Source organism: Microcaecilia unicolor, chromosome 2 (assembly GCF_901765095.1).
Source record: "Microcaecilia unicolor chromosome 2, aMicUni1.1, whole genome shotgun sequence".
Taxonomy (NCBI): domain Eukaryota; kingdom Metazoa; phylum Chordata; class Amphibia; order Gymnophiona; family Siphonopidae; genus Microcaecilia; species Microcaecilia unicolor.
The window spans coordinates 130,734,015-130,752,407 of NC_044032.1; the positions used below are offsets into that span (position 1 = coordinate 130,734,015).

Consider the following 18,393-nt stretch of genomic DNA (forward strand, 5'->3'; position numbering starts at 1 on the left):
CCATTTTTCAGGGTGACTTTGTAAAAGGAACCCTTAGATTGTGAGCCTTCTAAGGACAGATAAAGTATCTGCATATAGTGTGTACAGTGCTATGTATGTCTAGTACCGCTTTATAAATGATTAGTAGTAGTAATAGATCTAAAATAGTTCAGTTAAACCAGCTTCTTCATGAAATAGTCATTTATTTCATTTTGGAACTTTACTTTTCTTGCATTTCCTAATGTGACATTTATCCAGTTAATATAGGGGTTACTGAAATTGCCCATTATTATAGTGTTGCCAAATTGTCTAGCTTCCCTAATTTCTGTTAACATTTCATCATCTGTGTGTCTGTCCTGACCTGGCGGACAGTAGTATAGCCCTATCACTATTCACTTTCCTTTCACACATGGAATTTCTATCAGTAAAAGATGTTTCCTTCTAAATTTATGTTTTGTTATTTTCTGCTGAATTTATATTCTGTTAGACTCAGTTCCCTCTTCAACATATTGAGCCATCCTGCCTCCTAATTTGATCCATTCTTATCACTGCGATATAATTTATACCTTGGTAAGTGTCCCATTGGTTATCCTTCTTCCACCAAGTCTTTGAGATGCTTATTAAATCTACCTCTTCATTAAGTGCTATATCCTCTAACTCTCCTATCTTATTTTTTAGTCTTCTAGCATTTTGTATATAGAGTTTCAAAGTGTGCTTTTTGTCTGTATCTACAAGCTGCTTAGCAGTTAACCAGGATAATTTTCACATTTTACTCTGCTGTCCCCTAGATGGCTTCTTTATTTTTCAGTTTAACACCTTTTTATTGAACATTTCCAACAGACAATGCAATATCAAAAAGAAAACTGGAAAATCCCCCCTGCCCCCTACACAGCTCAAATGTCCAATGATCAAACCTCTATAACAAAACACCAAGTGATAGCCACTGGGATTCCTGTTGCTAGTCACTGTTGCTATTGAGTTTTAGTTGAAATGCGTTTGCCCATGAGTCCATGATGTTTAGGCTGAGTTTGATTTCGTTGGTGATTTTCTGTCAGGTCATTTTTGTACGGTATGTATATAGTGATGTCATCTGCATAGATGAATGGATTGAGGCCATGGTTGGATAAGGACTTGGCTAGTGATGTCATCATTAGGTTGAAGAGGGTCGGTGATAGTGGTGATCCTTGAGGTACTCTGCAGTCGGCTTTCCACGGTGATGATATGTTTGATTTCACTTGGTACGTTCCTTAGCATCCCTCCGGACTGGCCCAGAATGTGACTGATGGGTTGTGTACACCTTCCAGCAGGTGGAGACTGAGAAAAAAGTTGTGACTCTAGCCAGTCAATAAGAGTCCTTGCCAGCTAGAGAAAGATCCAGTTATCTCAGTCTCCAGCAGGTGGAAGGTGGTGAGCCCTTCAGTCTCATTCTTTTCTATACTTTTCTCTCTTTAGATTAGCTTTTAAGTGTTGGGTAATTTTCTTCTGTGTCCCTGTGCATTTTTTAAAAAAGAAATATAAGGAAAAAAACTGCTCTTGGAAGCCTGAAACCCGTGGGGGTCAGAAACCCTTGAGCCAACTAAGTATGTTTCCACCAATACCGAAGTAGTCTAGGAGTCTTAGTAGTATGTTATAGTTTACCATGTCGAATGCACTGGACATGTCGAATTGAAGGAGGAATATACTTTTGCCTGTTGCTATTTCCTGTTTGAATTTGGCCAGGAGTGTAATGAGTACTGTTTTTGTGCTATGGAGGGGGCGAAATCCTGATTGTGATTCGTGTAGGATTAAGAATTTATTTATGTAATCACTGAGTTGCTTGGTTACCATGCTTTCCATCAGTTTGACTGCTAGCGGGATAGATGCTACTGGGCGGTAATTGGTTAGTTCGCTTGTCTTGGTGTCTTTAGGAATTGGGGTGAGTAGGATGTTGCCATTTTCCTTAGGGAAGAGACCTTGTTGGAATAAGTAGTTTAGGTGGAATGTGAGGTCTGCTATGAAGCGGTCGGGGGCGGATTTTATTAGGTAGCTGGGGCATGTATCCAATTTGCAGTGAGTGATGGAGAACTTATGAATCGCCTGGGTGACTGTTTCGGTGGTGAGGAGGGCGAAGTTTGACCAGGTTCGGTCCACTGGGTATTCTCCTGGGGTTGGGTCCAGACCGTAATTTTCGATATCAGTATTGTCAAAAGGAAGTGTGTTACGTAGATTTACGTTTTTTTTCATTGAAATATTTGGCAAGTTTGTCTGCGTTGATCATGGTGACCGAGGTGGTATCTAGTAATTTGTTTATGAGTTGGTATAGTTTCTTCGTGTCTTTGTAGTCTGGTCCTATTTTGGTTCTGTAGTATGACCTTTTGGCTGTCTTATTGCACATTTGTATTTTCTTTGTAGTTGTTTCCAAGCGTTGAGCATGTGCTTGTCTTTTATTTTTTTTCCATGCTCTTTCGAGTTTCCTGGATTGTGTTTTTTTTTTTTTTTTTAGTTCAATCAGTTTTTTATTGATTTTATAACATATTGTAAATTTAGTACCAATGACAATAACAGTTAACAGAAAGGTCAATGTACTCTGACTATATATATATACATATATGTATATTCGTATGAAGTATGCATGCTTATCAGATGTTATAGTATTAATGCCAATGTTTGTAAAGTACCTGTACATTAATTACTTAGCTGGATGAATATTTAATCACCGGAGACCAAATTTTATTATATGCCATAAAGGAACCACATTTCTCTGCTGCTACTTTTTCGTATTTAGCTGTTAGACATACTGAGTTCCACCACATTTCGTAGGTTAACTTTGTAAAATCTTTCCAGTTTTGACATATCAATTTTATAGCCACTTGGATCATTCAGTTCATCGTTGAACCATGGTATCGAGATATGTCTCCGTGATGTTTTTGTTTGTAGTGGTGCTATTTTGTCTAGTATGCTTCTGCATCTTTTGTCCCAGTTAGAGATGTAGTGTATGAAGTTCATTTGTGTTGTCCATTCACTATTGTATATTTTTTGCCAGAATGTTTTTGGGTCTATTTGACCTCTTGTGCTGTAGGTTGTGTGTTCTTGTAGGTGGTGCGAGCTCTTCTTCCGCCAGTTTAGGGATAGGTTGAGTTTGTAGTGGTTGGTCCATGGTGTTTCTGACTATTTAATATCAGCTATTATTAAGTTTTGTTTTTTTATTTTTATTTATCAATTTTTCATTATCATTTATGCATATACATAAAATCAGAAATACGGAAAAGGATAATTTTTCAATATTAGAACTCTGAAAAAGTAGAAGAAAAAAAAAACTTTTCCTAAATTATTAGACCACAACAACGGCTCCAAGATCAAAGAAATACTATTAAGGAATTATTAAAGCAAAAACAAAGGCAGAAGAATTCTCAATGAGCGTAGCCGATCTCAGCTTATAATTCAAGGCATGAATCTCTATTCTTTACTAACAATAAATTCTTGAAGTTTCTCAGGTTCAAAGAAAATATAATTCTGAGAATTAAATACTACGACACACCTACAGGGATACTTAAGGAGGAAGGAGCCTCCAATACTAAGAGGCATATTTTCAAAGCACTTTGGGAGGCTAAGTTCCATAGGTTTCTATGGAACTTTGGGAGGCTAAGTGCTTTGAAAATGAGCCCCTAAGTAACCTAGGTTTCAAAGTTAGAAACGCCTTCCTCCTTTTTTGAGTATCCCTGGACAGGTCAGGGAATATTTGAATTTTTGCGCCTAAGAATTCTTCATTTATGTTACGAAAGTACAACTTAAAGACATTATTTCGGTCTAACTCAAACGCGAAGGACACCAACATAGTTGTTCTTTCAGTTATTAATTCAAGTGAATCCTGAAGAAATTCTGTTAAGTTCATTTGTGGGGTTTCCCCCTCAGCCGAGCGGATACCAGATATATATTGAGTCTTAGTCATTGGTGGTTTATTTTCCTCTGGTATATGTAGGATCTCTTTCAAATATTTCTTAAACATCTCCAAGGGAGCAATTAACGGAGATTTAGGGAAATTTAATATTCTCATATTATTCTTACGAAGTTGATTCTTTAAATGTTCAATTTTTCTATGCTGAATATTTTTTTCCTTGGAAACTAAAGCAGAAAAAGTTTTCAAAGTTTGTACCTCACTATCCAAAGTCTCCATTTTGGTGTCCTGGGCTTCAAGCTTGACCTTGAAGTTCTCCTGAACCGCTTTAATCTCCGTCAGTTCCACTTGCGTTGTCCTTGAAATCTTTTCCAGAGTAGCGTTCATGCCTTGAATAGCTTCCCATAACATTTCTAGGGCAACTACAGCAGATCTATTTCGTTCCCCGAGATTTCCTGTTGGCGACTCCTGCGTTGGCGAGTTCAAGGACTGCAGTCCTGACTGGCCAGATGTCCCCGCTGGAGAAGAAGAAGTGACGGGGCCTCCTACTACAGCCCCAGGGGCTAAACCATCTCCGGAGCCCTCATGACGCTGTTCCTCCGGCGCAACCATCCCACCTACAGGTCTCTGAGGTGCTGTATGAGGGGGAGGACTTAAAGAAACTCCCTCCAAGCTGTGCTCCGATACAAACGTCGGAGCCGTCGAAGCACTCATCGGGGATCCCGGCGTGCACACCACAATCGCGTCCAATGTTCCCTGGCGCATGGTGGAAGGTTCCCCCCATCTCGAGGAGGTGAGAACAGGGGGGTTCCCATTTCTTTTTCCCATAATGGGTGTTAGAGAGGTCCAATACCCCAGGAAATCTCTTGGCGTTCAAGAGGTGCTCACACGCACATCCGCCTCAAGCTATTATTAATGTGGACAATTTATGTGAGGTGAGGTCAAGTTTGTGCCCTTTGACGTGGGTTGCTTGTGTGTACGGCCATTTGAGGTCCCATAAGTGGAGGAATTCCTTGCATTCTTGTGCGTTAGAAGAGTTTGGATCTTCTAGGTGGAGATTGATGTCTCCTAGTAACAGTAAGTTTGAGTTGGTTACAAAGGTGTGTGAAACGAAGTCCGTGAAGGTTGACTGGGTTTCATTCCAATTGACTGGTGGTCTGTAGAACAGGATACAGTTCAGGAGGTCAAGCAGGGATTTGCTATGGATTCTGATTGAGGCAATTTCCAGTTGGGTTGTTATGGACTCAGCAGTGGTTTCGGTTATGACGTGGGATTGATAGGTTAGTGCTATGGCTCCGCCTCTCTTTTCCTTTCTGGTCCAGTGAGTGATTTTGTAACCTGGAGGGCATAGGTCAAGGATTATTGGGTCCTTTTGATCTTGGATCCAGGTTTCGTTGATGAAGATCAGGTCCAGGTTTTCTGACATGATCCATTCTGTTACTGTTGTTGATTTGTTAACGACTGATCTGGCGTTGATTTAACCCACTTGAATTTTTTTGGTATGGGGCTTCTATGTTTGGTATTGTGTGGATTTTTGTTAGTTGTTGTTTCTTTGTTAGTGTGTGTTTGGTGTGACCTTTTTTTCGTTCTGTTGATGTTGTCCCCGTATTGGCATTTTTCCTTTGTTATGGGTGTTGTCAGTATGTTGAGGTGTGGGGTATCTGGTCAGTCTTTGGTGCGTATGTAGTATGGGTATGATGTTGTTGCCTGCGAGTGAGGCGGTTAGTGTTAGATGGATCAATGATATAGAATAGATAGCTAGGAGTATTTTGACGGTGTTCATTTTGGATCAGTTCAGTTTGGCTGCTGATACGCCGTGCCCGCATGGGGGGAGGGACCTATGTCTTTTTTTTTTTTTTTTTACTCGCAGTTAGATGTTCAGCCCCAGGGTGCAGGGATTCCGAGGTTCTGGGTGCTGTCATTGGTTGGAGGTAGGAATCTAGGAAAGACAATTGTTGTGCAGGACGAGGCAGTGTTCCAACAGTTGAGGTAGTTTGTGGTTTTGTGCTGGGGATTGCAGTATCACCTTTGGCGTGTGTAGGATGCGATGTTATCGTGGATGCGGTGCTGCTCCGGTGACAGGAGGAAGAATCGGGGGCAGTTTGCAGCCCCGGATTACCTCTGCTCCCGTGTGCTGGGTTCTATGACCTGTCTCCTGGTCACCTATGCCGCTCAGTTGGTGTAACCGCCTTGGTCGATGCAACCACGTGGACCGCCGTCTGGCTCCTTGCGGTCCTGAGACTCAGTGATTCTCGCCACGACTGGGCGGATGGTAGGCAGTTTGTGATCTAGTCCCAGAGTGCTAAATTACTATTATTTGTTCTATTTGTACTTCCCTATCTTTGCTGGCCCTCTAATGAGGCCTGGTGATTGTGTTTAGTCCCCACAGTGCCCTCCATTTAATTCAACAAGCTCACCGGGATAGGGCCCCTGTACTACTGCTTTCAGTTGATGCTGAAAAGGCTTTTGACAGGGTACAATGGTCCTTCCTGTTTGTAGTCCTCCAGCATGTGGGGATTGAGGGTCGATATTTGGTCTGGATACAGCTGCTTTATAATCACCCGTTGGGCTGTCTTAAGATCAATGGGGGTTATACAGTGCCTTTTGAGTTACGTAGAGGGCTCATCAGGGTTGTACACTCTCCCCTTTACTTTTTGCACTTGCAATGGAGCCTCTGGCCTCTCAGGTATGATTGGATTCAGGGATATGGGATTGTGTGGGTCAGGTTTGCAGGTGACATGCTGTTGACATTGGGGACCCTAAAAACATCTTTATCTCTGGTTTCACGCTAGCTGCAAGACAACGGGGCAGTTTTGGGTTTCAAAGCAAATACGGAGATTTGGAGAATTTGGAGATTTTGAACTTGACAGTTTCTGCCTCTCCCTTTCACTGGGAACCCCATTCTATTAAGTATCTAGGGGTTTGTCTTATGGCAGACAAGTCTACCCTCTAATATAGGCTCTTCTGGCAATTCTTCTTTTCCCCCATGTACACTGAGAACTGCTTTGCTACATCCCACTGGTTTTGAACTGGTTTGGTATGGATGCTAGGGAAGAAGAAATTATGTCTTACCTGACAACTTTTCCTTCTTTTAGTCTGACCAGACCATACCAGGATACACCCAGCAGTATAGACTCAGTTATACAAACATCTCCACTGTAACAAAAAACAAAACAAAAATAAAAATGACCCACTTGAATCCTTAGAATCCAAAGTGGGAGACCTGTGAGAAGCAAGTTGCAATAGTCTAAGCGAGAGGTGATAAGAGTGTGGATGAGGGTTCTGGTAGTGTGCTCAGAAAGGAAAGGGCAAATTTTGGTGATATTATAGAGAAAGAAACGACAGGTTTTAGCAGTCTGTTGAATATGTGCAGAGAAGGTGAGGGAGGAGTCGAAAATGACCCCAAGGTTACGAGCTGATGAGACAGGAAGGATGAGAGTGTTATCCACAAAAATAGAGAATGGGGGAGGAGGAGAGGTTGGTTTAGGGGGAAAGATGAGAAGCTCAGTTGGTCATGTTTGGTTTCAGATGGCTCTGAGACATCCAGGCAGCAATGTCAGACAGGCAGGCTGATACTTTGGCCTGGATTTTGGCTGAGTTTTCTTGTGTGGAGAAGTAGATCTGGGAGTCATCAGCGTAAAGATGATACTGAAAACCATGGGATGAGATCAGAGTACCAAGGGAAGAAGTATAGCTGGAGAAAAGAAGAGGTCCCAGGACAGATCCCTGAGGTACACTAACTGACAGTGGGATAGAAGTAGAGGAGGATCCACTAGAGTATACACTAAAGGTATGCTGGGAGAGATAAGAAGAAAACCAGGAAAGAACAGAGCCCTGAAATCCAAGTGAGGACAGCGTATTAAGGAGTAGGCTGTGATCAACAGTGTCAAAAGCAGCAGATAGATCGAGAAGGATGAGGATAGAATAGAGACCTTTGGATCTGGCCAGGAACAGATCATTGGAGACTTTAGCAAGTGCTGTTTCATTTGAATGAAGGGGGCGAAAGCCATATTGAAGTGGATCAAGAATAGCTTGAGATGAAAGAAAGTCAAGGCAATGTTGGTGAACAGCACGTTCAAGTATCTTGGATAGGAAAGGGAGGAGGGAGATGGAGTGATAGTTGGAAGGACAGGTAGGGTCCAATGAAGGTTTTTTAAGGAGTGGTGTGACTATGGCATGTTTGAAGGCATCAGGAACAGTCGCAGTGGACAGTGAAAGATTGAGGATATGACAGATAAAAGGGATGACAGTAGGAGAGATAGTGTTAAGTAGATGGGTGGGAATAGGATCAGAGGAACAGGTAGTTAGTTTTGAGGAGGAAAGAAGATGTGTAGTTTCCTCTTCAGTGATTTCAGATAAGGAAGAAAAGGAGGCAAGGGTTGGAGGGTTGAGAGAATGGACTAAGCGCAGGAGAGGTGGAGGTGACCTGGTTGAGAATTCAAGTTTAATCTTGTGAACCTTATCATGAAAGAACTCAGCCAGAGTCTGGGGGGGGGGGGGGGGGGGGGGGGGGGGGGGGGGGGGGAGTGAAGGGGGGGATGGAGGTGAAGGCACTTAGAGGAGAGAGTTCAGTGTGGCAAAGAGACGTCGAGGGTTTGAGCCAAGAGAATTTGTCAACAGGATGTAATAGTCCTGTTTGGCAAGTAAAAGAGCAGACTGGAAGGAGGTCAGCAAGAATTTGAAATGTATGAAGTCAGCATGGGCACGGGATTTCAGCCAAAGGCGTTCGGCAGAGCGGGCACAGGAGAGTGGTGGTGGCAGTGCAGCAAGGAGAGTTAATGGAAGTTTACCTATTTGTCCCCATCAACATTCCTTAAGAGTCACGATCTTGAGACCACATAAGGTGATGGTGGCAGTGTCAGGTGCTTTATACAAAGAGGGAATTTTGGTCTATATTTATTTAGACAATGGTTAATAAGGACAACATTGTTCCAAGAAAGCAAAATGGACATGTAGCAAGTGGTTCACTTCGTAGAAGAATTGGAATGGACTGTCAGTTTCTCCAAGAGCAACCTTACCCCCATCCCAAACATTAGAATATCTGGGGAAAAGGTTTGACACACTCAAGGGCAAAGTGCAAGGTGATTCACATTGGAAACAATAATCCAAATCACAGTTACATAATGCTAGGGTCCACCTTGGTGGTCAGCGCTTCAAAAAGAGCTCTGGGTGTCATTGTAGATAATATGCTGAAATCTTCTGCTCAGTGTGTGGTGGCGGCTAAAAGAGCAAACAGGATTCTAGGAATTATTAGGAAAGGGTTGGTGAATAAGACTGAAAATACTGTAATGCCTTTGTAATCGCTCCATGGTGCGTTCGTACCTTGAGTATTGCGTTCAGTTCTGGTCACCATATCTCAAAAAAGATATAGCGGAATTAGAAAAGGTTTCCAAGAAGAGCAACTAAAATGATAAAGGGGATTGAACTTCTCTGGTATGAGGAAAGGCTAAAGAGGTTAGGTCTCTTCAGCTTGGAAAAGAGACAGATGAGGGGAGATATGATTGAGGTCTACAAAATCCTGAGTGGTGTAGAACGAGTGGAAGTAAATCAATTTTTTTACTTGTTACAAAAGTACAAAGACTAGGGGACACTCAAGGAAGTTACATGGAAATACTTTTAAAACAAATAGGAGGAAATATTTTTTCACTCAATGAATAGTTAAGCTCTGGAACTCTCTGCTGGAGGATGTGGTAACAGCGGTTAGCGTATCTGGGTTTAAAAAAGGTTTGGACAAATTCCTAGAGGAAAAATCCATAGCATGCTATTGAGACAGACATGGGAAGCAACTGCTTGCCCTGGGATTTGTAGTATGGAGTGTTTCCACAATTTGGGTTTCTGCCAGGTACTTGTGACCTGGCTTGGCCACTGTTTGGAAAACAGGATACTGGGCTAGATGGACCATTGGTCTGACCCAGTATGGCTACTCTTATGTAGCTTTTCCTCTTAATGCTTGATCCAGCATCTCAAAACAGTCCTTTTATGGTATCTCAAAACTTTCCTCTCTAGCATGTCCTGACAAGACATTAATTCAGTCAACACCAGGATAATTGAAGTCTCCCAATATTATTGTCAGTTTCTGTGAGCACTTCATCCTGGCCAAACAAATGGAAATATGCCCCTTCTTCTATATTCTTCTGCATCACACACACAATTTATGTCCATAAGGATTGAACAGTGTAGTTTGTTTCCTGCAGGACTTTTTAACTGTTTGACTCAGAGTCAACTTTGATCAATAGTGCCATCCCTCCTCCAAGCTGATTTTCCCTGTCATTTCATTCTAATTTGTATCGTAGTATTGCAGCATTGATTTCCTTCTTTCCACTGGGTCTCTGAGTGCCTACTATATCTATTTTCATTTAACACCAAACATTTTAATATTCCAACCATATTTTTTAGATTTCTGTCATTTGTAGACAGACAATTTTTTTTTATTTGGCTTATAAAAAATATCCCACAATTAATAGGAATAAATTTGAATCATATGTATCTGCTCCTTACTAAAATGCATCTAACATAGTAAATGATGGCAGATAAAGACCTGAACGGTCCATCCAGTCTGCCCAACAAGATAAACTCATCTCCAACTACTTCAGCATTTGCAGCAACCTATTGGGATATTCTAACTTAATTTTGCCAATATACTTTGAAAATACTTTGGCTTGAATCATGCAGTCTTAAGTGACTTATCAGCTTCCCCCTGTGAACTAGTTTAAAAACTGTTCTATCCCGTCTCCGTTTTAAATGTTAGCAATAGCAGCCTCTTCTCTCTTGAATAAGCTGGAGGACATTCTTTTGTAATTGACTCCTTCTTCCCTAAACTGCTGCCTGGTTCTAGTAAATCTAAAGTGCTCTTTTCTGCAACATTGTCTCCTACATACTTTGAGACTAAAGTCTGAGCTCTGCCTGACTCTGGGGTCCTGCGCATGGAACAGAAAGCATTTCTGAGAATGCTGCCTGAAGGTCCTGGCTTCTAAGTTTGTTTTACCTAAAATCCTAAATTTGGCTTCCAGAGCCTCCCTAATGCAATTTCTTATGTCTCTGTTAGCCACATGTACCACAGTAGCCAGCTCCTCCACAGCACCTTCTAATGTTCTGTGTAGGTGATGTGTGAGGTTTGCCACCTTTACATCAGACAAGCACGTTACTTAGGCCCTTCAGTGACCCACCATTCTACATACTAAACAGAAAATCCCAAATGAGGTCCCACCAATGTTTTATACAGAAGTATTGTATAACTGCCTCCAATTGTACTAGTTATGCTTCCCCTTAGGCACCCTTGCATTCCTCTGACTTTGGCACCTGTTTGATAACGTTGCTGTTAATCTTGAGATTATTATCAGACAGGCTCACCTGAAGATCCCACTCCTGTCTGGTTTGTGACACCATACCTTTTGTGAGTTAAGACCCACAGTATCACTTTCCTGCTCATAAGAATGTAAGAATAGCCATACTGGGTCAAACCAATGTGCATCTAGCCTAGTATCATATACTCAACAGTGGCCAAGCCAGGTCACAAGTACCTGGCAGAAACCGAAGTAGCAGCAACATTCTATACTATCAATCCCAGGGCAAGGAGTGGCTTCCCTCATGTCTAGCTCAATTGCATACTATGGACTTTTCCTCCAGGAATTTGGCCAACCCTTTTTTAAACTCATACACTAACCACTGTTACCACATCCTCTGGCAATAAGTTCCAGATTTCGTTGAGTGTTTCCATATATCTTCATTGAGTTTCCCCAAGTCTTTGTACTTTTTGAAAGAGTAAAAAAAATCAATTCACTTTTACCTATTTTACACCACTCACGTGCTCTTGTCCTTACAAACTTCAACATGGTCTCAGTGGTCAGACTTCTAATTTATTTCAACTGTGCTCAAAAGAAAGAGGGTAATAATTTTGAAAATTTCATTCAAATGTTTTTGCAAATATTGAGACTAAGAAGAAAATCCTCAGGTTCGTAAACAAAAGGATTTATCTGTGCAACTTGTGAAATTACACAGATAAGTCCTTTGCTTTCAAAGTCCCATCCTGCTGAACTGAAAGCTCTTTTGGCCTTAAGTCAAATCATAGGTAAAAGTGGGGGGAAGAGACAAGATGGCAGCAGGTCCCTGAAGCTTAGTTCTGGTTGATCTCTGCACTAGTTTTTTCCTTTTGCCAAATGCCTCATACCAAAAGCAAGGGAGTGGTCAGGACTGTGCCCTCGCCAGCTCTGATGGGACCTGCTGCTCAGTTGCTGATTGACCAGTTTGTCACCGGGTCCATGAGGACATGTGTTGGGGGAGTGTGTTCTGCTCAGTGGGTGGATGGAGGAGCGTTCCTCCCCCCTCCCAGAAACATGAGACATCTCTTTCACCTCTGCTATCAGTGGCCCACCGTGCCCAGCAGTGAAAGTGGTGTCTTCTGGTGTTTTGAACGCTGGTGATAGTGTGGCGTCGGCAGTACTAGTGGGGGCTGAATTGCCGAATGGGTGCGGCTAATGAAAGGATCAGTAGGAGGCCCAACCGCAGCCCCAATAGTGAGGTAACTCTGGAGTCCATTTGGAGAGCAGTGCAATCTGTGAACACCACTGTAGTCAAGACATCTACATAGTAACATAGTAGAGGCCGGCAGAAAAAGACCTGCACGGTCCATCCAGTCTGCCCAAGAAGATAAATTCATATGTGCTACTTTTTTATTTGTACTGTCCTCTTCAGTGCACAGACCGTATAAGTCTGCCCAGCACTATCCCCGCCGCCCAACCACCAGCCCCGGCACAGACCGTATAAGTCTGCCCAGCACTAGCCCCGCCTCCCAATCACCAGCTCTATGGAGGTAACAGTATTATTTACTAAATTTTACTCCCTAAGTAAGTCTGTGGAGATCTTAAAAGATGGATTTTACAGGTCAAATTGATCAGATGCAGTCAAAGATTAAAGGCTTACAAGATTTTTAAAATGTGACATCTGTGGACAGAATGGCTATACATAGACAGATTGAATCCTTAGAAAATTAGAATAGAAGGCTCAATCTGCGGGTATCAAATTTTCTGAGGTCCTTAGTTTCCCCTTTTCCCGGATATCTTCAAAAAATAAGTTTCCCCCTGATGTTTTGCCCCCAGTTAATATTAAAGTCTGATTTCCTCGAAAAATATCCAGGGCAAGGTTGTAGACCTGGATCCTAAACTGTCTTTGGACTTAAACAACACTTCAGCTATATTGGAAGAATCTTACTGAAACCACAGAAAGAACAACATTATTGGTCTCTATGGTCTTTGAACAATATGTGAATGCTATAGTGAAGCAATATGCAAACATTTACAAAACCTTTTTTATGGCCTAAAGTTTAAGATCTATCCTGGTGTTGCAAAAGTCACCCAAGAAAGAATGGGAAAGCTTTTTTGACTACATGGCAAGAAGTCAAAGACTTGGGTAGAACTTTTCTATTAGGGTTCCCTTGTAAATGCAGAGTAAAATATGCTTAATCAAAATGTGTGTTTTTTTGCTCCAGGGCATCTTCGCTACTTTTTGAACTTGGAAGTTATAATACACCTGTGATTTTTATTTTTGAGCCTCGTGGAAGTATCTGTTAAGCCTTGTTTATTTGAATAGTTCTTCTAATTTTTCCTGATTTTCAATTTCTCCTCCCCTTCTTCTCTGAGGTTGTGGTCTAAGGAAGATATGTTATACCTAATATGTTTCCTATAGTATTTAAACTCTGTATTTATTTTATTTCTTTTTCAAGAGAAGTCTTGTATAATTATTATAAATGAATAAATATAAAAAAAAAATAAAAAAGCTAAAATTTATGTGGAAAAAGTGGGATGTGATTAGACGTTTGCCGGGGTAGGGCCAAAATTGTTTTCAGATAGTGGCAATAATCACACTATCCATATAAGTCTGAATGCAGAAATAGCAGGCCTAACTAGATATGTGGATATATAAGTTAGACCACTGAATATCCTGTCCTTAATTCACAGGAATAAGTTATCTGTATAAACTGTTATACGTTGAACCACACAAATGCATATGCATTAGAGCAGAATATTGCTGCTGTTAATAATTGTAGCCCTCTCCCCGAAACATCCCCTTGCTCTTTCCTCTTTTATAGGGATATATTTTATGTGTCCAGCAAATTGTTCATATAAATTGTATCTGCTTGCCAGCCTTGAGATATTACTGCCATTGATTTATGAACAAACTCTAAAGTTAACTGCATGAATTACTTTGAATATTGACCAGTTTTATATTTTTAGTTATTTAAATTCCATATGACCAGTGCTGTGACATTACTTACACGTTATTAAATCTGATGCTTTTGGTTTGTGCCTATTTTGTACAGAACAATTTGTCATAACATACAACTCTCCCTAAAAGTAAACAAAATGAAAGTAGCTGCTATTCTTTAGAAAGCGAGGTGAAAGTAAAATACACAAGGGGTTTGGTCTGTAATCTTTCTATATGGTAGTGCAAGGTCAGAACTAGTCTGTTCCTAATGCCAACAAGAGTTTTATAAGATTTTGTAGATGACTTTTCCTGTTTTTTTTTTTTTAATCTGGTTTAAAAAATACAAAACATGCTTAATCCACAATTACTGTCAAGTTCTATGCGGATAACAAGATATAAGAAATCCAGCCAGTCCCTGGAGAATAACAAATCATCTCTTAAAATAGTGGGCAATCATCATGACAGATATTTCCTGAAAAGGGAAGACTTCAAATGTTTTCTAAATAAATGATAATTCAAAATAGATCTAACCGAAACTGGCAAAAAATTTCAATTGTGAGCTGCTAAAAAAGGAAAATTAGGTGAAAATATTGCAGCTTCAAAGAGTTTCTAAGTACTCCTGGCCTACCTAAACTACGGAATCCAGTCAATTTTAACTTTTAAGGAGGAGCATTCCCATACAAAATGTTATATACCAATTTAAACTGAATTCAAGCCTCTAAAGGCAGCCAGTGCAATTTTATTAACAACGGAGAGACTGGCTCTCCTAATATTAGCCTGGCAGCAATAATCTGAATTGTCTGTAATTGTTTTCAAGAGTAGTTTTGTACAACCAAGGCAAATTATGTTGCAAAAATCTAATTGCTGTACTATAAAACTCTGCACCACCAGTCTAAAGGCTAAAGGATCTGAAAAAAAAAAAAACCTCTCCATTTGTTTCAATTTTTTTCAAGATTAGGAAGGATTTCTTAATCAGTGCATTGACCTGCAGAAAACAGTTTGACTATTTGATTCATATTTGCTCTTTAAGGGCTCTATTTACTAAGCCATGCTAAAAATTAGCGCACACTAATGGTAGACACCCATTATATTCCTATGCTGTCTCTAGCGTTAGCATGCGCTAATTTTTAATGCGCACTAAAAAGTATGCGCGCCTACAGTGCGGCTTAGTAAACAGGGCCCTAAGTATCCTATGAGGATGATAATGATAATTACCTATTTTTGTAGTGCTGTTGGGCATAATACTGTGCAATAAATCCCTGCCCAAAAGAATTTACAAGCTAATTGGGTATTTGAGGCAACAAGAGAGAAAGTAACTTGCCCAGTGTCGTAAGGGTAGAGAGCATGGAAGAAGTGGGATATCAACCCATTGTGCTAACCACTAGCTATACTTCTTTCTCAGTTTGCTTATTTGTGGTGAGCCTGTGACTAGCATACTTTTCAAGCTATTATGTCCTTTGATAATAGAGCTTGGAACCTGCTCTTAGGTATGAGTAGTTGCTTTATTTGAATTGAGGCAGGCTGCTTTTGATTTTATCATTCAGGAACTGGAGATTTTAAGAAATGAACTGGAAGCATCTCAAAGGCAACTTGAAGCAAAGGATGAAGCACTTAAGATTCTGCAAAGCATGGTGAGAATCATGGAGGGGCCATGGAGATTGTTCTAGGAACTGGATGGGTGGGATTTCTTGTTCCAGGAATCTAGACATTGGGGGTGGAGAGGACTATCCTATAAATCTATCTATATATATGTGTCTATTGATATCAGGAAGCATCACATTTTCATACATATGAGCAGTGTGTTACAAATCAAAAGATACTGCAATTTTCTTCTTCCTGAGTTATTTCCAAATCCTCTCTACTGCATAGCTTACCAATCTTTTTTAGGCTGTGATCCCATAGTCACAGCTGCAATGTTCCCGGTGACCTAGCCAAGTATTTCCAGCCAAGGTCACAACCCCAAAAGCGGTCACAATCCACAATTTGAGAAGCCCTGCTCTACTGTATATCAGCACAGATATGACATTGGAGGCTGTCAGTTATGCTACAAAATAGAGTGACATGGGCATTGCATGACACAGTCCTTCCTTTCTTACTTTCTTTCCTTTAAAAGTTATCTCACTTCTGATTTCTAGGCAGGTGGACAGCACACACACTAGAAGACCCAAGCTCCTTTGTCTCTGTATGGTGCAGGGCGTACACCCCCCCCCCCCCCCCCCCCACACACAAATAGTACTAATTTAAAAGCCTGGTTTGTTGTTATCAGATGTATTCATTCATCCTGCTCTGATTGGTACTCCCACATACTTTGAGGTTATGTGAGAACAATGCGGATATGCTCGTTATAATACTACTGTTTCTTAAGTTTGATTGCATTTATCAGCCAATTTTCTAAACTTTTTAGGCAGTATTTGATAAAGCTACAAGTCATACAAAGGTTATGCTCCAGAAATTGGAGGAACAAAAGAGAGCTTTGGAAAAGGTAAGAGTTCTGTTCTCATCTGGTTTAATATGTGGTCCTTTAGCTAATCTTCTTCTTCATTGTTATGGCAAAAATAAACTATTTATTTAATAGTCTGTCTAGAGCAGGGGTTCTCGATCCAGTTTTTGACACATAGCAAGCCAGTCTGAATTTCTTTGTGGATATCTTATAAACCAAATAGGACTGGGTTGAGAGCCACTGCCCTAGAGGATTATCCTGCACAAGCATTATAAACAACTGGCTTTATATAGCTGTTATAAATATATATATTTTTCCATCTTGAATTTAATAAAACTGCCGATATTTCACTATACTTATTTTTCATCTCATTGGCTTATCAGTAAGTCAGATCAAGGACTACCTTGTCTGTTGTTGCTGTTTGCACCTGCAGAGATTCTTTACAAAATAGATTGAGCTAAAGATTGACTTATTTTGCAAGGAATCTCTCTGGTATACAAAGCAAGGAGTGTCCTCCAACTGCAGTGATGCTTCAGTATTTTGTTTTCAATTACAAGGCACAGGCAGGTGCCATGGTGCGCTGCAGAGCTTGACTGACTGAACTATAGGTGGAGGACTTCTCAGCTTAGAGGGAGCAGTGCTCCAAGCTGTCTAATACCCGATACCGTGTTGGCCGAAATATCGGGAAGGCTGTAGCCCATCCTGTTTTGCTGCCTGTGTTCTGTACCATAACAATCTGGTGTTCTACAAAATGCCAGGATTAATTAAATGCCAAAATTCCAGGCATGCAATTATGGTGTAGAAATCCAGGATACCAAACACCTTTATAAAGTTCCGGAACCTTGAACGGAGTCCCACTGACTAAGCCCAGCAGGTACTTAAATATCTGCATACGGGTTGATAATGATACAGAAAGTGATATATAAAATAGGTACATCTGACAAGTTGCAAAAAGAATCACAGCAAAAATGTTAAAAAGCATGAGGTGAAAGTACAAACCACCACTAAACCAAGGGGCCTAGAGGAGATATGTGATCCACCTGAATCACCAAACAATGTAACAAAGTACTGAAGAACTGGGGAAAACCTAAAAATAAATTGAACTTTTTTTATTACATTTCATAACACTACAAAAACAGAAAGCAAAACAGTCATTAACACAGTATGAATGTGCCACCAGTCTCCCCCCCCCACCATGTCCCCTAGCTTTTCCCCTTAATCAGACTAAAATGAAGAAGAGGGATCCACCCCACTGATAACAAGAATACAGGAATCAACAAATAGTGACCTTGAATGTAGGAGAAATTAGGATGGGAGGGATCACCCCATTGATAGCAAGAATACAGGAATCAACAAATAGTGACCTTAATGTAGGAGAAATTAGGATGGAAACAACCGAAGTCACAGACCATGAGATATTAAATATTAAAGGGTCCCTAACCTTTCCCTGCGTACTGACAGTTTACTGGGAGAATATCTAAAGGGAGGCAATATCTTTTTTACAAACTGATAGGGTCCATCTAGACTAGAGCATTGTGTTGAATTCTGGAGAGCTAATCTCTAAATGACTATGGATAGAGTAGAGGCACCAAAATGACACTTGACGGGGGTGTGGGTATTTTTTGTTTGCTTTTTTTAAATAAAGATTGTTCTTGTGAAACCTGTTCTGCACAAAGAAAAGGGCTTTTATAAAATTGCACAGCTAAATATATGTGCCTTGGATTGTTAGCTGTATGTCCAGCAAATCAAGATCACATGTAGGCATTTCCAAGAGTGTATTTTGAGTGAAGCAGGATGTGACATCTGAGTGGGAGTTGGACTTGACTGGTGAAATAATATAGCCAGGCAAAAAGATGAAACACAAACAGGTAATTATTTAAATAGATTCTTGGGCCTGCAT

The 18,393-nt window shown here is 40.7% G+C and overlaps 1 protein-coding gene across 2 annotated transcripts in view; it reads left to right on the top strand.

Annotated features, from left to right (window-relative positions):
- Window positions 1–18,393, top strand: part of CCDC125 (coiled-coil domain containing 125) — a 78,820-nt gene that overhangs the window by 10,505 nt on the left and 49,922 nt on the right. For both annotated transcript variants that reach the window (XM_030193326.1, XM_030193327.1), the window contains exons 4-5: window positions 15,598–15,684; window positions 16,458–16,535. In XM_030193326.1, the coding sequence (XP_030049186.1) occupies window positions 15,598–15,684; window positions 16,458–16,535 (165 nt within the window). The remainder of the gene's footprint in view (window positions 1–15,597; window positions 15,685–16,457; window positions 16,536–18,393) is intronic.